This window comes from Doryrhamphus excisus, chromosome 10 (assembly GCF_030265055.1).
Source record: "Doryrhamphus excisus isolate RoL2022-K1 chromosome 10, RoL_Dexc_1.0, whole genome shotgun sequence".
Lineage (NCBI taxonomy): Eukaryota > Metazoa > Chordata > Actinopteri > Syngnathiformes > Syngnathidae > Doryrhamphus > Doryrhamphus excisus.
The window spans coordinates 5,219,236-5,241,561 of NC_080475.1; the positions used below are offsets into that span (position 1 = coordinate 5,219,236).

The 22,326-nt window shown below is 41.4% G+C and overlaps 2 protein-coding genes and 11 non-coding genes across 16 annotated transcripts in view; 11 read left to right on the forward strand and 2 right to left on the reverse strand.

Moving 5' to 3' along the window:
* cdh17 (cadherin 17, LI cadherin (liver-intestine)) overlaps positions 1-9,435 on the reverse strand; it is a 13,800-nt gene extending 4,365 nt beyond the window's left edge. The window contains exons 1-15 of one of the 4 annotated variants that reach the window (XM_058084830.1): positions 9,210-9,435; positions 8,749-8,771; positions 8,620-8,679; positions 7,309-7,368; positions 6,591-6,686; positions 6,367-6,504; positions 4,981-5,116; positions 4,763-4,921; positions 3,844-3,996; positions 2,919-3,124; positions 2,718-2,849; positions 2,506-2,656; positions 1,256-1,465; positions 1,086-1,162; positions 821-1,009 (exon numbers count right to left, since the gene is read on the reverse strand). In XM_058084830.1, the coding sequence (XP_057940813.1) occupies positions 821-1,009; positions 1,086-1,162; positions 1,256-1,465; positions 2,506-2,656; positions 2,718-2,849; positions 2,919-3,124; positions 3,844-3,996; positions 4,763-4,921; positions 4,981-5,116; positions 6,367-6,504; positions 6,591-6,686; positions 7,309-7,356 (1,695 nt within the window). In that variant the 5' untranslated portion in view covers positions 7,357-7,368; positions 8,620-8,679; positions 8,749-8,771; positions 9,210-9,435. Of the gene's footprint in view, positions 1-820; positions 1,010-1,085; positions 1,163-1,255; positions 1,466-2,505; positions 2,657-2,717; positions 2,850-2,918; positions 3,125-3,843; positions 3,997-4,762; positions 4,922-4,980; positions 5,117-6,366; positions 6,505-6,590; positions 6,687-7,308; positions 7,369-8,619; positions 8,776-9,209 lie in introns of all 4 variants that reach the window. The other 3 variants (XM_058084827.1, XM_058084826.1, XM_058084829.1) reach the window with 3 other exon arrangements.
* Positions 9,436-10,206: 771 nt separating this feature from the next.
* gem (GTP binding protein overexpressed in skeletal muscle) lies at positions 10,207-14,992 on the reverse strand. The gene is made up of 4 exons (XM_058084679.1): positions 14,528-14,992; positions 14,149-14,225; positions 13,829-14,033; positions 10,207-12,504 (listed from the first exon to the last, which is right to left on the reverse strand). The coding sequence occupies exons 1-4, from the start codon at positions 14,862-14,864 to the stop codon at positions 12,233-12,235; spliced, it is 891 nt and encodes a 296-aa protein (XP_057940662.1). The 5' UTR covers positions 14,865-14,992; the 3' UTR covers positions 10,207-12,232.
* On the forward strand, positions 12,641-12,751 carry trnal-caa (transfer RNA leucine (anticodon CAA)). Its single transcript has 2 exons — positions 12,641-12,678; positions 12,706-12,751. It is a non-coding gene; the product is annotated as a tRNA-Leu (tRNA).
* On the forward strand, positions 12,878-12,988 carry trnal-caa (transfer RNA leucine (anticodon CAA)). The gene is made up of 2 exons: positions 12,878-12,915; positions 12,943-12,988. It is a non-coding gene; the product is annotated as a tRNA-Leu (tRNA).
* On the forward strand, positions 13,099-13,209 carry trnal-caa (transfer RNA leucine (anticodon CAA)). Its single transcript has 2 exons — positions 13,099-13,136; positions 13,164-13,209. It is a non-coding gene; the product is annotated as a tRNA-Leu (tRNA).
* trnal-caa (transfer RNA leucine (anticodon CAA)) lies at positions 13,320-13,430 on the forward strand. Its single transcript has 2 exons — positions 13,320-13,357; positions 13,385-13,430. It is a non-coding gene; the product is annotated as a tRNA-Leu (tRNA).
* On the forward strand, positions 13,567-13,677 carry trnal-caa (transfer RNA leucine (anticodon CAA)). The gene is made up of 2 exons: positions 13,567-13,604; positions 13,632-13,677. It is a non-coding gene; the product is annotated as a tRNA-Leu (tRNA).
* A 427-nt stretch (positions 14,993-15,419) lies between the features above and the next one.
* Positions 15,420-15,530, forward strand: trnal-caa (transfer RNA leucine (anticodon CAA)). Its single transcript has 2 exons — positions 15,420-15,457; positions 15,485-15,530. It is a non-coding gene; the product is annotated as a tRNA-Leu (tRNA).
* A 110-nt stretch (positions 15,531-15,640) lies between these two features.
* trnal-caa (transfer RNA leucine (anticodon CAA)) lies at positions 15,641-15,751 on the forward strand. The gene is made up of 2 exons: positions 15,641-15,678; positions 15,706-15,751. It is a non-coding gene; the product is annotated as a tRNA-Leu (tRNA).
* Positions 15,752-15,887: 136 nt separating this feature from the next.
* trnal-caa (transfer RNA leucine (anticodon CAA)) lies at positions 15,888-15,998 on the forward strand. The gene is made up of 2 exons: positions 15,888-15,925; positions 15,953-15,998. It is a non-coding gene; the product is annotated as a tRNA-Leu (tRNA).
* Positions 15,999-16,145: 147 nt separating this feature from the next.
* On the forward strand, positions 16,146-16,256 carry trnal-caa (transfer RNA leucine (anticodon CAA)). The gene is made up of 2 exons: positions 16,146-16,183; positions 16,211-16,256. It is a non-coding gene; the product is annotated as a tRNA-Leu (tRNA).
* A 136-nt stretch (positions 16,257-16,392) lies between these two features.
* On the forward strand, positions 16,393-16,503 carry trnal-caa (transfer RNA leucine (anticodon CAA)). Its single transcript has 2 exons — positions 16,393-16,430; positions 16,458-16,503. It is a non-coding gene; the product is annotated as a tRNA-Leu (tRNA).
* Positions 16,504-16,637: 134 nt separating this feature from the next.
* On the forward strand, positions 16,638-16,748 carry trnal-caa (transfer RNA leucine (anticodon CAA)). Its single transcript has 2 exons — positions 16,638-16,675; positions 16,703-16,748. It is a non-coding gene; the product is annotated as a tRNA-Leu (tRNA).
* The last annotated feature ends 5,578 nt before the right edge of the window (positions 16,749-22,326 follow it).

The window sequence follows — 22,326 nt, forward strand, 5'->3', positions numbered from 1 at the left end:
GATATTATTATCATAATTATTATTAATATAAAAAATATTTTATAATAATAAAATATAAGATTTAATAATAATTTTGAAAGTACGAATAAATTGTTTATTTAATCCTGTATTATATTTAATAATAATTTTCCATTTATAACCCATAATACATATATATTTAAACTAGTAGTAATAATGATAATAGCAATAATTATATAATAATACGTAAAATTAAGTGCTTGCTAATAATGATTCTTTCTGACCATAATACACTTCATTCATAATAATAATAACAAAGTGTAATTATGATATTAATGTATGACATTAAATGATACAGTACTGTAAACCATATGGAATTATTAAATACAAATTTATAATTATTATATAAATAATACAAATTATTTTGAAACTACAAATACATTTTGTGTATTTAATCAACATTTATTGAATTTAATTTATATGTAATAATTATTTATGACCATAATACATCTTATTTATAATAGCAGAAATAATAGAGAAACATTCTGATATTAATACATAGTCATAAAATAAACATTTGTATTATTTAATTAAAATATCACAATAATAATTATAATTACTATGATAAACAATAAATACTAGATGTGAGCCTCACTAAAAACACAAAATGTTATCAGTATGCACAATTATGATACTGTATATATGATATACATATTGTATATCTGCTCGTGGTAATTACCTTTTAGAAAGTATTATGATGATTAGAATATATTATTATTATTATTATTATTGAATTGAGGTTTCAGCTTGTGCAAAAATAGCAACACCATGATGTCATCAAAAGGTCAAAGGTCAGGCCTACCTTAGCGACGACCAGGTGACCCACGCCTTTCCCGTCGGTTTCCACGGCAAAGACCTCGTCCTCGTTGCCTTCCGAGATGTGGAACTCGATGTAGGAGCTGCCGCTTTCCGGGTCGTCGGCATCTGACGCCGCCACGCTGAGCACCGTGTGTCCCACGTCCGCGTCCTCCGCCAGGGTGTGGCTGCCATACTGCACGCAACACACACACACATTAGGACACACATATACGTATATACACAACACACCCTTGTACATGTGACCTTACATCATTCTTCTCAAAGAGAGGCAGCTCGTTGTTGACATCAATGACCTTGACCACGACCTTGCAATCTGCACTGTAAGCTGAGGGACACACGTGATTAACACACAACACACAACACACACACACTATGTGTATGTGTGTCTCTGTGTGTGTGTGTGTTATGTGTGTGTTACCTGGATCACTGACTCTGACGGTGAGCTTGTACACCTGATTCTCCCGACGCTGCAGCGAACGCAGTGCTTGAATTCGACCAGAGGCGGCGTCGATGGCGAAGGAGTCGGGCGAGGTGGGCGGCTGCTGGGACACGATGGCGTAGGTCAGCAGGGCGTTGAGCGTCCCTTCTTCGTCGCCATCGTGGGCCAGCAGTTGTCCGACCAGGCTACCTGAAAGCACGAGATGCTAACGCTACATTTCTTATTCCATATTTCGACATTTAGTATTGTTCATTGGTTATTCCACGACTCCAACATGAGAGAACTAAGGTTATGCAGTAGTGTCAAAGTAGTACTTATAGTACTAGTAGTACTTGGCTGCTTCAGGACCTACTTAGAGCTCCACAAACGGTCAATTTGAGCCAAAATGGATGCCACAAGGCAGCCAACCATGTGACTACGCCCAGCCAATCAGTGATAATAAGGAAAGCTACAATGACAGTAAAGATGTCTGCATGAATGGATGAATTATGTATTTCATAAAAAAATATGATAATGGTATTATTCATTTGAACTTTGGTCTTTGCTCTTTTTTTCTCTCTCCATTTTCTTTTTTGTCAAATCATCTTTTCTTCAATTTTCATCTCATGATGTTATGACTTTTTAACTTTTATAACCGAAAATTGTTTTGTTTCTCATAAAAAAGAAATATATATATATATATATATATATATATAAATTATTATATTATAAATTATAAATAAATTATAATTTATTTATAATTTATAATATATTATTATATTATTATATATTTTTATTAATATTTTTTCTTTAATATTAGCTATACTAATAAAACCATATTATTTTTTTCTCATAATATTACAAGTTTATTCTCATAAAAATTGTACCTTTTTTTCTCTTTTATTTCTGCTTTTTTTTTTTACTTTCCAACAATTTAAACTTTTTCATAGATTTTCTTAATATTTTAACTTCATGCTACTAAAATATATAATATTATATATTTTTTTCTAATAATATGCCACTAAAATGCAGTTTTTTTTGTTATTTTTTAATTTTTTTTGTTTAATTATATCTTTAGAATGTGCCGCAGGCCAAAAAAACATGTGAGCCGCGAATGGCCCACATGCCGCACTTTGGCCACACCTGGTAAAGAGCGTAAAATAAATATAGTGATAAATAGTAAGTCCAATATATCATCGTAGAGTAATTTTGATGGGAATCCTCTGTAAGCATGTCCTTGAACGTCTCACCTACAGGCTCGTCCTCCTGCACCTCAAACACGCTCTCCTCGTTCACACACACGGGCGCGTTGTCGTTCACGTCCTCCACCACCACCTGGATCTCCATGGGAGGATCCACCTGGTTCTGGTAGTCATCCTCCGCCATCACCACCAGGATGTACTAAAAGACCAACAAGGTTGCTCACGGAGGCTCGTGGAGGAAGAAGAACCACGTTGCTCACCATGTCCTTCTCTTCCCTGTCCAACTCCTCCGTCAAGAGGATTTCTCCGTCCTCTGTGATCTGGAAGGGGAAGCTCAGCTCTCTTTCTTTCTGCACGAGCCTGTAGACGGCGTTGGGATGGTTGGATTGGACCTACAAGCAGACACCGCCATGGGTACTCCTGATGCGTCCCAAGCATCTCCATCCCAGAAGGATCCTCACCTTTGTAACGATACGTGGGTAAGATCCTTCGCCGTGCTCTTCAATGCTGATCCGACCAGGGTTGACCCACAGGTTGGGCTGCACCGCGATGTGGACTCTGGTGTTGCCACTCAACGCCGTGTCAGACGCGCCCCCCATGTCCTGGACCCGCACAAACAAGGTGTAGTCCGGATCCCCCAGGGGGTTTAGGTTCCTCCTTCTCGTTTCTGACACCACAGAAGAAGATGAGGAGGGAAATCATCATCCAAACGTTAAAGACCTTGGCTATTGTAGTATATGGAAATGAATAGTAATACAAAATAAATGGACATATATTCTGAATTTTGTACAATTTGGAATATTTCTAAAAAATACAAATAAAAAAGCAATTCCATGGAAAGTTTCTGGAAATTTTTCTTAAATTTAATTTTTTTTTTCGTCTTTTTTTTTTTTCCTTAAGAGCATCATACAATACTTGGAAGTGATTGTAAAAGGGCTGTTTGCAAAAAAAAAATAAAAAAATAAAAAATAAAAAAATAAAAACAAAAAACAAAACATAAAAAATAAAAAAACATAAAAATAGAACATAAAAAATAAAAAATAAAAAATAGGGCTTAAATTCAGTTGCGTTCCATGTTTTGCTAATCATGGTCTAACGCTCTTCTAGAACTTTTTTTTATTACCTGAACACAACAACAGGAGTGTAATTCCATCATAAAATACAGTAGAAATGGGAATATTTCAGACATAGTGGCGATTAATCACAATTAATTAACTTGAAAACTGTGATAACCTGATTAAAAACTGCAATTACTGGACAAGTCACCTAACAAAAAACAAAACAAAATAAAAATAAATTAAATTAAAATGAAAACTACTTCCCCTGGCACACAGGTAACTCTTACAGCAACATCAACATTCCGATACAATTAAAAAAAAAACACACCTGCTCTCTCCACACAGGCGAAGAAGGGATTGTCCTCGTGCGGGACGGTCGGTGCGGGACAGTAGTGGTCAAACTTTGCCTTCAGAGTATCAACGCCGCGCTCTTCTCCTCGGGCGTACTGGATGGCCTCGCTGGCCTTGAGGCTGTGTTCTCCTGTTGTACAGTACAATGCCCGGTCAGCCTGTGTGTTTACTGTGTGATTGTGATGATAACCATAGAACAGGAAACGGGACTGATCGTGACGCGGGGAACAAACGAATCACACGTCTCCGTCGTAGTTGCTCAGTGCAACATGGAGACACGGATACTAAGGGTTGTACTTTTAGCACAGGTTAACTTGTTTTTACACTTGTACGATTACCTGTGAAGCTCTAGTCCATGTCTACGAAACAAATAATAAATACAAATAAATACGTCCCTCGTTTATCACGATTAATGAGGGAAGAACCTTCAATATCAGTCGCCAATCTCTAATCTAACGCCATATCTCATAACCACAATACTTACTTATCTTTCAATATTTGTGATCATAGTCAACAGCGTAACAGCAACTATTTTGCAATGCATGCTAGTATTTAAAAAAAAATATATATATATTTATATCAAACTGTATTGTCATGATGTACAACTAGTAACACCCCACTTCAGAAAAAAGGAACATCATAGCATGAGTAAAATATGGTGGAGGTAGTGTGACGGTCTGGGTCTTCACATGCTTTTGCCGATTCGGTCATCAAACCCGTGTGCAATCTCACGCTACTTATTTCAGCAGTCCGCCTCCAATCTGTGTTAATCTTGCCCACACAAGATGAGTGGTGTAATCTGGCTGGACTGGGGCGCTATAGCGCCAGATTATCAGCACGGATGGACAGATTATGCTGGCATATCGGTCTGTGCACGTGAGCGACAAGACAAGAACCTTGTTGGGATGTGGAGATCTCGCCGGTGACGGGATCCACCTGGAAGAGGAGCGTGTTGTCCCTGTTTGGGATCTGGCTGACCAGGCTGTACCTCAGCTGGGCGTTGGGAGTGGAAGGGTCATCCCGATCGGATGCAAACACACGAATGAAGGGGACGCCTGCGGTGATACATTACACTTCATATTTTCACTTTCTCTTGTGAAGAGATCTCACAGACCTGCCGGAGCGTTCTCTCGGACCAGAGCGGTGTAGTAACTCTGGTTGAAGACTGGAGCGTGGTTGTTGACGTCCAACACATTAATGGTCACGTAAATTGGCCCCTCCACGACTTTATCATCTGCCAAAGCTTCCACCTGGACACACACGGTCATTTAGTCAATGGTCAATATATCACAACTGAACATAACATTTTTGTGGGGGGGCTTTGTAATTTTGTAAAAATGCATAAAAAACAAAACAAAACGTCTCATTCCAGACGGTTATTTTAATAAAGCTGCACATTTAGTCTGTATGGAGGGAAAAATAATAAAAATAATAACAAAAAAATAAGCTGAGAATCCCTAACCCTAACCCAACTGAACATAACATTTTTTGGGGGGGGGCTTTGTAATTTTTTTTAAAAAGAACACGACATGGTCTTGTGTAAGAAAAAAGTTATTGCCCCCCCCGCCCCCTCGTTAAAACATAATTTAAATGACATTAATTGAGATTCATCAGTGTGGAAAAGGATATAAAAGCCATTTCTAAACCTTTGGGACTACAGCAAACCACAGTGAGAGCCATTATCCACAAATGGAAAAAAATATGAAACAGTAGTGAACCTTCCCAGGAGGGGCCGGCCAACCAAAATGACCCCAAGCAACCCCACAGCGACAAATCAGCCAAGAGGTCACAAAAGACCCCACATCCAAAATGGGGAATGCCTCACTTGCCTCAGTTAAGATCAGTGTTTATGAAAGACGCAGGATAAAAACGGCCTGCATGGAAAAGTTCCAAGACCAAAACCACTGGTGAACAAAAAGAACACTAAGGCTCATCTCAATTTTGCCAGAAAACATCTTGATGATCCCAAGACCTTTGGGAAAATACTCTGTGGTCTTATGAGACACAGGTTGAAATTTTTTGGAAGGGGTGTGTCCCATTACATTTGGTGTAAAAGTAACACCCCACTTAAGAAAAACAACATGAGAGCACCAGTAAAATATGGTGGAGGTAGTGTGATGGTCTGGGGTTGTTTGGCTGCTTCAGGACCTGAAAGACTTTCTGCTGTAGGAGAATGTGCGACCATCTGTTGGTGACCTCAAGCTGAAACCAACACACCAGCAAGTCCACCTCTGAACGGCTGAAGAAGATCAAAATGAAGACTAAGGAGTAGCCTAGTCCAAGTCCTGAACCGAATCCTATACATGACGTTAAAAAGGCTTCATGCTGGAAAAGCCTCCATTGTGGCTGAATGACAACAATTGTGCAAAGATGAGTGGGCCAACATTCCTCCACTGGAAGAGACTCATTGCAAGTTATCACAAACGCTTGATTGCAGTTGTTGCTGCTAATGACTTTTTCCCCCTTATAAAACAGATGTAGTATATGAAGAGCATGTTACCGCAATCAGGTAGTTGTCATCGTGGGACCAGTCTAGAGGTTTGTCCAGGTACAGCCATCCATCCTCGGAGATCTTGATAGCATCGCTACCTTCTCCGCTCAACCTGAAGCCATTCACACTTGGATGGGCCACTTGGAACTGAAAAGGACCAGAAATCATTTTTTTAAAATTATTTTAATAAAACGAACGAGTGAAGTCAGTATATGTGTTTGTATGTGTAATACCTGATAGAGGACGTAGGGTACGGGTGTCCCTTCTGGTACCTCCACCACCATGTTCTCAAAGGAGACCTTCTTGCCCTCTAGGCCCGACCCATCAGCCTGTCAGAGGTCAAATGTCGTCATGTAAAATAAAACAAATATGCTGCCATGTCGGCACGCGCGGTCTAGTGGTTAGCGCGCAGACCTCACAGCTAGGAAACGAGGGTTCAATTCCACCCTCGGTTTGCATGTTCTCCCCGTGCATGCGTGGGTTTTCTCCGGGTACTCCGGTTTCCTCCCACATTCCAAAAACATGCTAGGTTAATTAGTGACTCCAAATTGTCCATAGGTATGAATGTGAGTGTGAATGGTTGTTTGTCTATATGTGCCCTGTGATTGGCTGGCTGGCGACCAGTCAGGGGTGTACCCCACCTCTCGCCCCGAGACAGCTGGGATAGACTCCAGCACCCCCGCGACCCTTGTGAGAAAAAAGCGATAGAAAATGAATGAATGAATGCTGCCATGTTATCTCTTGCCACTCCTAAACATCCTAACCATCACTGAACCCAAGAAAGGTTGGTTGTTTATTGAAGCCAAATCCTTGGCGAGGACGGGGCAGGGCAAAGGACACGATTCACGTCAATGAGTCACCCGTGAGTCATTCCCTTCATCACTTATTATTGTGTGGTCTGGGAAATGTGGCGTTGCCGCGGACTTTCCTATGAATATGCAGTGTACTCACGGAGCTGAGTAGGAGCGCCAGAAGACACAGATGCACCACGGGAGTCATCGCGATCGCAGTCTGGGAAGAAAACAGGAAGTTCTCAGCACAATGTTCTGCAGAACCCGCCATTTACATATCGTACCAAGCTCACAAAAGCAGATAAAGTGCAAAAACAGTGTAATACAAATACAAACGGCACGGTTTATTGCACGGTTTATTGCACGGTTATTGTTATCGGCTTCCGACAAACCAGCACACACCTGGCGACACTTTTAAGCATGGCTGTAATTCACTCTGGTTGCCAGATTGTTTCAATCTCCCCAAGCCTCCGTATTGCATTACTCTCTGGTGCTTCCTGTGTAGTTTTGGTGAGTATTACTACTTGTATTACTACTTTCAGTATCCAGCAGTGATTTTTTTTCTTTTTTTTCCCTGCTTGTCTTTTTAGCTGTGCTTTTTGTTAGCCTTCTTCCCCGCCTTATTGTTGCAGCACTTTTGGTTATATTTTCTGCATTGTGGGAATCAAACACCGGCTAACGGCAATTGTGATAGTTATTTTTGGAGCGGTTTTTATTATAGTTATTAAAAGTATGTTGAGTCTCACGTACTTGCTGGATTGAGACGGAGAAAGTGAAGAAGCGAGAGAATGTGCTAGAGTACATAAGCTAGTTAGCTAGCATAGCCGAAAACATTTATTTGGAGAGTGTGTCACATTAATATGTGGGGACAAAGCGTTATTATTATTATTATTATTATTTGCAAGACTTGCTGACATCACCAGATCAGGAAAAGTGTAAAAGACTGTTTGCAAGTATAACAGCCCTACAATTGACGTGTTTTGCTAATCTGCAGGGAAAAAAAAAACCATTTAATTGACGATATTGTAAAAAAAAAAATCACATAGCTTATCTATGCATGATTGGCAGTTAGTGGTGACACAAAGTGCAGAGAAGGGGGAAGTGGACCCACCCGAAGGTGACATTGAGTTGTGACCTTTTGGTAAAGTCACCCAACCAACGTGGTCCGGATTTATTCCAACTAAATGATTCATTTCAATGCTTTTCTTATCTCGGGGTGACACATTTAGAACAAGTTTAACTACAAATTGTTACTTTTTTTTAACCTACAGTGAGCAAGGTGTTGTAGTATTGAGTTAAATGACACATTTGCTTTTTTATCACATGACTAAATATCCATTATTAGTATTAGCTTGGAATTTTCCATATGGAAGTCGTCACCAAAGAAGGCCTCGACAAAGAAAAACATGCAACTTCAACAGAAATGTTGTTAAAAACGACCAAATACAGACAAACAGCAGAGAGCTTTTACCTTTCCACGGAGAGATCTCGCCAGTCACTCCGAGCCGAGACCAATGTGAGCGGCTTCATCCTGTTTGGTCAAACGTTAACCACATGCTAACCTGCAAAGTTTTATTGGATCTAATGATTGTCTAATCACCTCTGCCCTCGGCCGATGCGGGCCTGCCTTGAAAGGAAGGAAGCAAGGAAAGGAAGGAAGGAGAGGAGGAATACAGTCAGAGAGCTAATGACATCATCTCCTTGTATCACCTTGATGCTTTCAATGCTGCTTTGTGGCTACACTGTGTTGGAAAACCCAAATACAGTCGAGAAATATTCCTTAATACTTTAGTATAACTTATAAACATATGAATATACTGTATGAATGAATGTATGTATGTATATGTATGAATGTATGAATATAACCACATGATATTACACTTGTTTGGGCTCCATCTGCCTCCAAGATTAAAGTCATTTACTTTAATAAGATGTACTGAAAATGTATTGAAGATATTTTATGATATTGTTTTAAAACTAAATCGAATCTGTTAACAATAAACAATAGACTTCGCCATTTTGCTTGAAAATACATGTTCAATTAGTAAAATACTTACTCACCTGTCAAGAAGTAAACACGGAGAAGTGATTTTGAATCGTGAAATATGCCTTTTCGTTAGTCGATATTTATGAAATACGATGTAAGAATGTGGTTTTACCAAATAATATTAAAAAAGTGGAGAAATGAGCTCACGTGAACCTGTGGCGTTTCCGCCATTGTTAACGCAGGTGTCATGGCAGAAAGCTAGCATGATGTTGTCGGGAGACAAAAGCAATCGATCCCAGGATAATGGATGATTATTTACCACAGTGCACAGATTCACGTATTTACAGGCAGATTTAGATCATAACAATGAAATTAACAATATAAAAACACCTTTAAACATATTCTCGCTTTGTTTTGACTAATATATTTTAATTACTAATAACTATTTAGATTACATTTTCCGATTAAATGGATGATCGTTTTATCTTCCCTTCTGAAGCAGCTCCAAGTCCAATTCTAAGGCATTTTAAATTAAACAGACATTTTAATATTATTATTCAGTGTCTGTTGTGATGAATGTGCCTGTTGCTACATGGTCACGGCATGAATATAAAACCATAAAATTGTAGGAGGTATATTAAACGGAGGGTTTTATAAGCGGAAGAGGTGTGTCTCATTACCGTTCCCTTCATTGTTAGCTGCCTTGTGCTAGCAGTTTTGCTCTATTTAGAAGGCATAGAATAGAAAAAGACGTGTATTCATGTCAAGGATTGAAGATTTGTCTGTTTTAAATATGAATGCCGTAGCATTTATGAGACTTTAAAATAATATTTTTTATAAAATATTTCTAATCGTGTTTAGAACAACGCTATGTAGCCAGCTAGCTAGCTCTGCTGGTAGCACCAACGTTTCATGGTGCGGGAGATCATGGTTCAAATCCAGGTTGGAGCCTGGCAAATTTTGAAGTCAGCTGGGATAGGCTCCAGCATAGCCCCTGCGACACTAGTGAGGATAAACGGCATATAAATTTAATAAATTAATATCCATAATACAATAGCAATGATTGACTGGTGATCATAGAACATAGCATAGAATATGTATTATTTAAGACTTTTGGTTTAACTAGAGTCATTTTTTGTAATTTTTATTAATTATCATTTTATTTATTATAATATACCAGCGTAATATAATGCTGTAGCATAATAGTGAATTCTTATTTCCATTCCTGTAGTCTCTCGCCATTGGATTAGACATTTACCACAACAGACTGTAACTGTAAATTCAACAGTACAATATAGTCTTTAGAATCATTGAGAAATATGGAAAATGAAACGTAAACAATGACGGGAATGTTAAGAAACAACAATTTCCACGACTCGGCGCAAAGTTTCTCATTTCAGACTTTGCCCTACCCACCAGTGGACTGCTTTCAGATTGTCCATTAGCGGAAATGACTGATAAGGATTTCATTTCGCCAATAGCGCTGATGGATCACACCCCCTTGCAAAAGGAGGGCGGCAATAAGAGGTCACGGGGGTCAACTGGAAGGTCACCATTGTGAAGGTTAAAAGTCGACCTTGGCTGCATCTGTGATACATATTTTCCATGTCTTTACTGAGAAGATGCCGACGTCCTCATCCATCCAAACATCCTGTGACAAGCTGTGAAGGAGGAGGAAGGACGAGAAGAAAAAGGCGACAATGTGTGTGAATTCTTAACCGATGGCAGCGAACAGCCTGTGAATGAGTCACCGTTTCACAGCAGCGAGGACGTTTGAACGCAACCTGTGACTTAGCAGCACAAAGAGCGTTCACATGAACCATTATGTAATTATTCATACATGGTCGCAAACAACACAATGTGACTGGTGCTCTGTGACGGACATGGATGTAGTAACACACACACACTCTAATATCTCGTAATATCTTTTGGAGCAACTAAACTGCCCTAAATTGTAAGACAAAGGTCCCCACAACAAGGGTGACGTGTCAACAGTTGTGATACATAAAGATATAATGACAAGAACACACATAAACACACAGTCTAACAAGGTGAAAGGAGCGCTGGCTGTCATTTTTGGAATGGACTAGCCAAAATGTCCTCACAAAACCAAATGGTCCCCACAAAAAGGGCGGCATGTCATGAGTTGTGCTACACCAACACCAAAAGACAATAACACACACATAGTCTAACAAGATGAAAGGAGTGCATCCTATTATCTTTTGAGTGGACTAGCCAAAATGTACTCGCAAAACCAAAGGTCCCCACAAAAAGGGCGGCATGTCATGAGTTGTGCTACACCAACACCAAAAGACAATAACACACACATAGTCTAACAAGGTGAAAGGAGTGCATCCTATTATCTTTTGAGTGGACTAGCCAAAATGTACTCGCAAAACCAAAGGTCCCCACAAAAAGGGCGGCATGTCATGAGTTGTGCCACACAAACATACAATGACAAGAACACACATACACACAGGCACCCTCAAATAGCGTGAAAGAGATTTATGGTAACATTTTCTCATGTGTCCCCACAAAAACAATTCGGGTGGGGAGTCAAGAGTCGTGATACAAAAAGATGGAAGCATGTTGTTCTGTGTCACAGTGACCCAAATCTCCCAGCCAATCACACACACAAACACATTAGGTAATATCTTTTGATTAAAAATGGCGCTTGACATTATTATCATCATGACTCATTATTTCATTTCAGCATGTTGTGTGTTTTTTGTGTAGCTTGACACAAAAGAGGCTTCTCTATATTCAGTAGTGAGGTCACTTTATTTAACACTGAAGCTACATCCAGGCGGCAGAATAAAGACAATGCACATTAGCCCAGGGTAAAGTTTGTTATTATAAAAAATAAATCATTTTAGTAGTTTAGTCGAAGGCAGGAATGAGCACAAAGAGCACATTTAGGAGAGAAGAAGAAACACGAAAACACGAGTAAACGCATTGTTCTTGCACAGCAGTTGCTTTTCAACAGTTCACGTCATCATCAGGGCCGAAAGTGTTCTTGAACGCCTCTCACGGCGCCATCTGTTTTTTCCACAAGCCCACGCGGCCGACTCCTCGCTGAGATGTGTCAATCACCCTCCTACAGCACTGACAGGTCATGGCAGGATTTGGATTTGAGCCAGAACGCCACGCCGGGATTGTTCCTCGCCACCATCTTGTCCAGAAAACGTTTGGCCTTCATGGGCAGGCTCTCCCGGCGGCCCCGGCGCCTGGTGGCGGAGGCGTCGTTGGGGTTTCGACGCAGACGCAGTTGTCGCACGATACCGCGGAAGGCCTCCCATACGTTGTGCTGCATGGCGGCCGAGGTTTCGATGAACTTGCAGTCAAAGACGGCGGCGCAGGCACGGCCCTCTGAAAGCAGGGATAAGGGGGTCGGAATAAGAGGCGACTATACCGTAGACGATCAGATCAACCCAAATATCGATAAATCATGCCCTGATATTGAAAAAAGTAAACATCAGTAGCAGTGATACTGTTACTATACTCAGTCAGGGTGGCCGAGCGGTCTAAGGCGCCAGACTCAAGGACCTGATCCTTCCTATGAAGTGGGAATTCTGGTCTCCGAATGGAGGTGTGGATTCAAATCCCACCCCTGACAGGAATTTTCCTGGTGAGCATCCAGTGAATGTGCTCAAAGTCCATAAAGTATCATTTTTCATAGAAATTCATAGAACTTTGGGTCTCAACTCGATGTTGACTTAAGCAGGTACTTCATTGGTTATCCGTCAGGATGGCCGAGCGGTCTAAGGCGCCAGACTCAAGGATCCGATCCTTCCTATGAAGTGGGAATTCTGGTCTCCGAATGGAGGCGTGGGTTCAAATCCCACTCCTGACAGGTTGTTTTGTGACTTGTGCTCAAGGTCCATAAATAATCATTTTTCATAGAATTTACCCCTTTGGGTCTCAAAGTCATGTTGACTGAAGCAGGTACTTCATTGGTTATCAGTCAGGATGGCCGAGCGGTCTAAGGCGCCAGACTCAAGGATCCGATCCTTCCTATGAAGTGGGAATTCTGGTCTCCGAATGGAGGCGTGGGTTCAAATCCCACTCCTGACAGGTTGTTTTGTGACTTGTGCTCATGGTATATAAAGTATCATTTTTCATAGACTTTACCCCTTTGGGTCTCAACTCGATGTTGACTTAAGCAGGTACTTCATTGGTTATTAGTCAGGATGGCCGAGTGATCTAAGGCGCCAGACTCAAGGATCCGGTCCTTCCTATGAAATGGGAATTCTGGTCTCCGAATGGAGGCGTGGGTTCAAATCCCACTCCTGACAGCGTTTTTCGTGAATTTTCCTGGTGAGCATCCAGTGAATGTGCTCAAAGTCCATAAAATATCATTTTTCATAGAATTTCATAGAACTTTAGGTCTCAACTCAAAGTTGACTGAAGCAGGTACTTCATTGGTTATCAGTCAGGATGGCCGAGTGGTCTAAGGCGCCAGACTCAAGGATTCGATCCTTCCTATGAAGTGGGATTTCTGGTCTCCGAATGGAGGCGTGGGTTCAAATCCCACTCCTGACAGCTTGTTTTGTGACTCGTGCTCATGGTATATAAAGTATAATTTTTCATAGAATTTACCCCTTTGGGTCTCAACTCGATGTTGACTTAAGTTGACTAGTATGTATGTACTATATATGTACTGTACTATATTCACCAAACAAAATGATCTTACCATTGGTGGAAACCTCCCTCCGTCTAACCAGGTCACACTTGTTGCCCACCAGGATGATGGGCGTGTGTTGGGCGGGGCGAAGGCGACGCAGGGCGACGCGAAGCTCCGACGCCCGAAGGAACGACGCCCGGTCGGTTATGGAGTACAACAACAGGAACGCATCGCCTGATTCCATGTAGCGCTCCAGAGCCCACTCAGTGTCCGTCTGTAAAACACACACACATGAGTTAGTTTGTGTAGCGCAAGATGGGGGGGGGTCCTACCACAAATAAAACCCCCGAACTGGTGGTATCGTTCACTGCGGCCCTGGCTTGACTCACGTCTGCATCCCATGTGTCCAATAGGGTTATAGTTGCAGGTTCTCCATCAACATCAATCTCCTTTTCTTGCAGTTCATCTGAAAAAAAGCCAGGGTTTACATAAGAATAAAAGCTAAAAAGGGCAATATTGTGCATTAAAGTTGATAAAACCAGTTATGTGCTAACAATTTATTTATTAGTGTAATATCTAATAATGTTTTATAAGTAATTCCACTTTGAGAATATGCCGATGCATGCAAAAAGAATAAACAGTGGGTTTAAAATGTGGATATTCCTGCAAAATGATTATATATAAAATATAAAATTATACATATTTTTTTACTCAAAATCTATATGTTAAAAACATGATCATAATTGTAAGTGAATGCTCGGTTCTCACCTCCACACAGCTCACAATCATCGCTGTCCATGCTATCCGCTGCCCCGGAGAAGATGCATGCGAAGGCGGTCTTACCGACCCCGCTGCCCCCTAGGAGCACCACCCGGTACGGGCTGCCGGAATCGGCGGAGATAACCGAGTCGGAGGAGGACCAGCTACCGCGGCTGCCTCCGTCGGACTCCCCGGCGGAGCTGGTGCACGACTTGGATCGGGAGATGCAAGCGGGCACGCGGGCGAAAATGCCGTCGGGGAGGAGGTGGGTGCCCGGGTCGCAGATGCTCCAGCGGTGGAGCTCGGTCTGCAGACGGAGGCTGTGCCGGCGGACGCTGGACATCATGGTGCCGGGCTCAAATTAGGGAGAATGTGCTACTTCTTTCATTGTCAGATTAACTTGGGAAAAGTGGTGAAAGTGAAATATGGTTCCTGCTGCTGTTAACAGTCAAATGGAGCATCTGGTGTCCTCTCCCTGCCTCCCTCTCGCTTAATCCAGCTGGGGTTTCCCTGCATGTTTATATGACAACGCCCCCCGCCCCCACCTACCCCCCCCCCCCCCCCCCCCAGTCTACGTGGACTCTCACACAAGCACGAATGTCTCATACGTCACACTAATAAATGCATTAAATTGCACAGCAGAGTGATTACACAATGCATGCATGAATATAGAATTAAGGACTTATACAAGATGTGACACTGCAACATGTCCCACTGTCACGCTCAATGTCCTTTTCACTTTGGTGTGCCAGCATGAGGAATATATTCACAGGTGCATTCACAAACACAGAGGTGACAGTGGTGCGTTTGGGGCCACATGAAAAATAGACAAAAAAACCAATACATTAGCTATTTTAGCAAGGTTTCGGTAATGATAACTCAAATTATGGTACTATACTCAGTCAGGATGGCCGAGCGGTCTAAGGCGCCAGACTCAAGGATCCGATCCTTCCTATGAAGTGGGAATTCTGGTCTCCGAATGGAGGCGTGGGTTCAAATCCCACTCCTGACAGGTTGTTTTGTGACTTGTGCTCAAGGTCCATAAAGTATCATTTTTCATAGACTTTACCCCTTTGGGTCTCAACTCGATGTTGACTGAAGCAGGTACTTCATTGGTTATCAGTCAGGATGGCCGAGCGGTCTAAGGCGCCAGACTCAAGGACCCGATCCTTCCTATGAAGTGGGAATTCTGGTCTCTAAATGGAGGCGTGGGTTCAAATCCCACTCCTGACAGGCATTTTCGTGAATTTTCCTGGTGAGCATCCAGTGAATGTGTTCAAAGTCCATAAAGTATCATTCTTCATAGAATTTCATAGACCTTTGGGTCTCAACTCAAAGTTGACTGAAGCAGGTACTTCATTGGTTATCAGTCAGGATGGCCGAGCGGTCTAAGGCGCCAGACTCAAGGATTCGATCCTTCCTATGAAGTGGGAATTCTGGTCTCCAAATGGAGGCGTGGGTTCAAATCCCACTCCTGACATGAGTTTTGTGTGAATTTTCCTGGTGAGCATCCAGTGAATGTGCTCAAAGTCCATAAAATATAATAAAGTATCATTCTTCATAGAATTTCATAGAACTTTGGGTCTCAACTCAAAGTTCACTGAAGCAGGTACTTCATTGACCACCAGTCAGGATGGCCGAGTGGTCTAAGGCGCCAGACTCAAGGATCCGATCCATCCTGTGAAGTGGGAATTCTGGTCTCCGAATGGAGGCGTGGGTTCAAATCCCACTCCTGACAGGATTTTTTGTGAATTTTCCTGGTGAGCATCCAGTGAATGTGCTCAAAGTCCATAAAGTATCATTCTTCATAGAATTTCATAGAACTTTGGGTCTCAACTCGAAGTTGACTGAAGCAGGTACTTCATTGGTTATCAGTCAGGATGGCCGAGCGGTCTAAGGCGCCAGACTCAAGGATCCGATCCTTCCTATGAAGTGGGAATTCTGGTCTCCAAATGGAGGCGTGGGTTCAAATCCCACTCCTGACATGAGTTTTGTGTGACTTTTCCTGGTGAGCATCCAGTGAATGTGCTCAAGGTCCATAAAGTGTAATTTTTCATAGAATTTACCCCTTTGGGTCTCAAAGCGATGTTGACTTAAGCAGGTACTTCACTGACCATCAGTCAGGATGGCCGAGCGGTCTAAGGCGCCAGACTCAAGGATCCGATCCTTCCTATGAAGTGGGAATTCTGGTCTCCAAATGGAGGCGTGGGTTCAAATCCCACTCCTGACAGGTTTTTTTCCTTTATTTGGGAGAAAATTTCAAGCTTTAGTCTTCAGAGTTCACAAAAAAATACAACCAAAACATACATCAGCATAATCTTACATTTGTGCCACAAGTTGCGTATATGATATGCACCATAGTGTGACATTCGCACTACGGCCGGGGACAATCAGGCAAAGTACCTCTTAAATTCTTAAATAGATGTGTCATACTTTTTGTGGGTGAGTTAAAAAAACATCCTTGACCACTTTTGGAAAAAAACAATGTATACTTGATAGATACCTAATGGATCTTATGTAAAAATCCCTCCCCCCAGAAAAGATGTGTCACAAGTGGGATTTGAACCTACACCAGCAGCTTCTTTGTAATGTTTAACGTCTGTGTGTCACTGAAGAGTTTCACAGGGAAACAAGGATTTACTACATGACTAAATATCAACTATGAAATGTGTTAATAATCTGTGAAGTGGACATGTAGCCGGAAATGTTATTTATTATTATACTTACACATTAGACTTTTGTTAGGAAGCAAATGAGTGACCGTGTTAAGTCAGTGATCATAATAGTGATGATGATAATAATGGTTAAATCACGGTAGAGTGGAAATGGTCACAACAGGATTTTATATCAGATGAACGGACATCTTGGTTATACTTCCATGTCAGCATGCAGGAGCATCTTTTCACTGTCGGACAATCTGTAAATATGACTTCTATGTCCAATCAGGAGCTAGTAAGAGATGGTAAGAGGAGATTTAGCAGCTAAGCCATCGTGAGCATCACAGGCATGTCATTAATGGCTTGGAAAAATACCAAGTGCAAGTTTATGAATGACCCGGTCGCTCAGATGGACCCTGGGGCTGTTCTCATGAAGGTGAATGGAAACACTTAGCTGCATAGCTAACAGTGGATAAATTAAAAATGACAAAATTTAACAATTTTATTTTTGCATTTTACGGTAATTTAACTTCTTTTGACACGACATTTAGGAATGTTAAAATGTTACCTAAAACATGGACTGTACAGTTGATAAAGATGCTAACTGATTACAGTGGTGTGGATTAGCGTATTTTTCGGTTAGCACAAAACATTCCCCAGATAGCGTACACTGCGGTATGTTATTAATACAAAGCATCAGTCCAATTGTGTTGTCCCAAAATGTCCCTGGTAGCATCGCGTTAGAAACGGAAACAGGAAGTCATGGTCCCCTAGCTCCCCTGTATCATCTCAAATGGGACCTCCTTGTCATGAAAGTAACATTTGAAGCCATTTTCTCAGTAGAGAATAACACTTTAGCAAAAATAACCTTTCAGTATCCCATGTTTGGTGCTCTAGTGCAAATCCCTAACAACCGGTTCTGGGGTTTAGGTCAGGATCTTTGAAGCTTCAAATGACTGCATCCAACCTCAGCAGCTCAACAGTCCCGCCACGTTCAAAGAGAGAAAGCTTTTTTTTTGCCTTTGCCATCAAGAGATCATCATAGTGTGAATACCTGACAGAATCCACATTTTGGTGTTTAAAAAGGAGCTGATGAAAATCCTATTTCCCCTCAACGCTTGTTTGCAATCAATCAAGCGTGTTTCCTTTGCTTTCATGTTGCAAACATGTGATTCTAACTGGTCTCAGTGGTTTTGCTTGCAAGGAGCCGACCATACAGAGCCATTATACTAATTGTGGGATTACCACAAGGCTTTTTTTCCTGCTGCTGCTGTTGTTGTTGTTTTTGCAGTACTTGTGGTTTCATCCACTGTGATCTCATCTGGCCGACAGACGACGGGGGCAACCTTAAATCCTTGTTAAGTGCTGGAGCGCGGCGAGGAGGGCTCGGGAGGCGATGGAGGATTTCATGCTGCACATTGGCAGGGTCACGACGGTCAGTTTGGACATGATTGATACCGGAGCACGGTGTTGTGTCCTACATGCCCAGACAGTCACCACCACAATACATTATTATGCCAAATTCTAATTCAGTAATATTAAGCACAATTTTTGATTCATTGATCAAGTTATTGCTTAATTTACTCAAATTGTGCAATTCAACAAAAAGTTTACTAGAAGAGCCCAGTTATATACACTCAACATATTCACTTTGGGATTTATTATTAACAATTTAATCATATTTTATTACTCATGTAATTTCTTATAGACCCATTATGCTAATTTTTCTGTCCTTTGTATTGAGTTGTGGACTCCTATAGAGCAGCTACACACAATAACCAGCATAAAACGCTTTATTGTTCTTCCAGAATCTGCACCTATTCAGCTGTATTTCTGTATGTCCCTGTAAGCCCACTACGCTGTGGTTTAGTATTTAAAAGGAGTTCCGGTTTGTGCCGCTAGCTGAACTATAGGAATTGATAACAAACAGCGATTGATCTTTTTAAAATGTCCGCTTTTAAACACACAGCCGTACATGTTGGATGCCAAATCCAATCCGGAAGTAGAGACTGCAGACTTGCCTTACATCCTGGTCAGATCAACGCCAAAAGTTTTTTCTTTGCCCCCATGGCGGGTTATTTAGCTGTCACACTCAATGAAAAAAATGCAGTCAGTCAGTCAGCAACACGGTTTCAATTTTGCAGAACGATACAGATTAGATTGTTGGGTGCAATACTGTACAAGAACCCAGGGAAAATTATTTGGTGACAAAAGCATTGAACTCAGCCTATTTGTTATCAAGCAGGCTAGTTTGTGGTTCAGGAAGAACGATGTTGTGTATGGAATAGACTGCCGGGGATTATTTGCATGCTGGTGCAAGGCCGACTGTTCAAGAACCGCCAGCATAAAGAACTCTGAATTGAAATCCAACACACAGGTTTGTCAGTACGCTGCAGTACTCGATGAGAGGTCATAAATAGGGTGAAGGGCAAAGTACGTCCTGAATACCACGAGAGGATGTTATGGCCACGAAGGCCGCCTCTCTCTGAAGGACTCGTTGCTCCTTGATGAGTTCGATCACTTCTGCTGTGTCTGAGCAGGTGCCAGACGATAAAATAGTTGGCGGCCTGAAGAGTACGTGCAGCCGGCCCATGCACGTGGCTAAAAGCTCATGCAGCTTAAATGTCAATGATTCTCTAAGTGATAATGAATGAAATATAAGACATGTGACCTCGATGAGAGTTAATGCCGCAGGCTTGGCCCGAATGCCTCTTCATTCAGAGGTCCCGGGATCACAGGGAATAAACGTTCCAATCTGTGATTTAGTCTCTCATCCTAACCCCTCCCTACCCCGTGCAGCCATGGAGTCATTCATTCCGATCCATAAGGCTGGTCTATGAGCTGGCAGGCTTAAAAAGGGGGATTGGCAGCGGACGGTAAGAGCTTTAGAACCGACCACACCTCGTGCACCCACCAGACACATGGCCCCCGAGACACCATTTGGATCAATTGGATGGCCATCGGACGGGTGTGTATCTGACACGTGTCTGGTGGCAACGCTGGCGCATGATGACACATACGGGTCTTGCCCCGACACGGGCCACCCTCTGGTGGGACGCTAATAGGAAATAGGCATGGCCATCATGGTAGTTAACTGATCATTAAGAATCGTATAGAAATAATGTAGATTAATCGCATCTTGAAGCAAGTGAGGCAAAATGAAGTGGACTGATTGGCAGTGTCAACATCATGCTACAGCCAAAGCTCCCCACACAATATGGAAACAGGAGTTAAGAACATTCCGGGAGAGATTACACAAGTAAAAAAATATAATATTTAGCCAAACAATTAATAGTTAATCCTGAAAATGCAGTCAAATGTGTTGTCCAAGTAAAAAATCACACAAAAAGTTGAGTGTGAAATTGCGGTTATGGGACTATTTTCCAACAAGCAAGCATAAATGATTGCCGTTTCATATTAGTCCAAAAATATTGAAAGACTATGTAATATATAGTATTGTGGTCACGACTAGGCGTCAGTAATCTTACATTGATGAGTCATTACCGTTGATTTTGATTGAAAATAAGTTCTCCTCCCATTCAGTGTGGCAGTGGTAATATTTTTGGCTTCTTACTTTGTCCTTCTTCCCCATCGCGATTCAGTTTAGAATAAATACATTAGAGAATTAGCTCGATGGAGTTCTATTGTTAGCTTGTATTGTATTGTCGGGGTGTAAGCTAATGCTAGGCATATTATGTTAGACTGGCTGTCCTGGATATCAATCAAGTGATAAATGACACGGTGAGGATGGATGAGATGAGTAGGGAAGTTTCAGTGGAGTCCTTTGTTTACAAAAGCCTGCTACCTTTGTAGCGGTTGTTGCCTAGTGACAGTTGCTACGCTCGACCTCTAGCCACCTCATTTAAAGACTTGTTCATCCTTCCAAACCCATTAACGTCCTTTTTTGGGTCAAACATTATTGGTCTAATAGCAACATAAGACGATGGTCTAGTGCAGGGGTGGGCAAACTACGGCCCGGGGGCCACATCCGGCCCGCCAAGTGTTTGAATACGGCCCGCCCAATCTTTCCAAAGTATTTCATTTAAAGTCAACATACAACCTGGCATCATGGCCTGAGCCAACCTTTTGATGGTTTTATCAATTTCGTTGTTTGACATGGTCTGTTGTTTACAAAGTGCTCCTGAAAAAAGAGACACAAGCACATAATAATAATAATAATTATTATTAGATTATTATAATTATTATTAGAACTATTATGATTATAATTATTATATGAATGCTAATTATTATATTATATATAATATTATTGTTATATTTGCATATTTTACATAATAATAATAATATAATAATTATTATTTTAATTTTATTGTAATTATTATAATATTTTATTATTTTTAAAACATTTAAATATAAATATAAAATAATAAATAATAATAGCAGATTGCATGACAATTTTACAGATACAATAATACCAGGTGGACTGTTACGTGTAAAATATATAGTCTGCCCCCCCCCCCCCCCCCCCCCGTAAATTTTGTCATATCAATGCGGCCCGCGAGTCAAAAAGTTTGCCCACCCCTGGTCTAGTGGTTAGCAAGAGCTGGAAGATCTGGGTTCACGTCTCTGTGTCAAGTTTTGCGTGAGTGGGTTCTCTCTGGGTGCTCCAGTTTCCTCCCACATTCCAAAAAACATGCATGTTAGGTTCATTGGCAACTCTAAATTTTGCATAGGAACGTGAGTGTGAATGGTTGTTTGGCTGCCCCCTACACAAAAGTGACCCAAGTGAGGATAGGCGGAATAGAAGATGGATGGATGGATGGACAGTTCCTCTCATACAGCCAAATACACCCTCACATTTTGGACATTTTCACTTAGGGCAGGGGTGGAAAAGTATTTTTCACCAAGGGCCACATTGGGGAAAATAAATATCTAAATAATATTTGGAGAAATTAGAGTTACTGAGGTACTGCAGACAGCTCACCTAATCTAATTTCAAGTAGACGAGTATAATAGTCATTCACATAACAGTCAGTAGTATAATAAGTCGTCATAAGGGGATTTGTGTAATCATGCGAGTTCACATAAAGAGCAAAGCCCGACATCCCAGAAACCCACTTATTATGCAATAAAATTGCCTAATCATGCAGCGTGATGATGGTCAAATATACGATAAATCGGCCATTTTATGTA

Excerpts from the sequence above, each read along its gene's own strand:
- gem (XM_058084679.1), bottom strand. The coding sequence starts at position 14,864 with ATGATGTCCAGCGTCCGCCGGCACAGCCTCCGTCTGCAGACCGAGCTC. Across the intron at positions 14,034-14,148 it reads TGGACACATGGGATGCAGAC|ACGGACACTGAGTGGGCTCT; the intron begins GTGAGTCAAGCC and ends TGTGTTTTACAG. Across the intron at positions 12,505-13,828 it reads GAGGGAGGTTTCCACCAATG|AGGGCCGTGCCTGCGCCGCC; the intron begins GTAAGATCATTT and ends CCCTGCTTTCAG.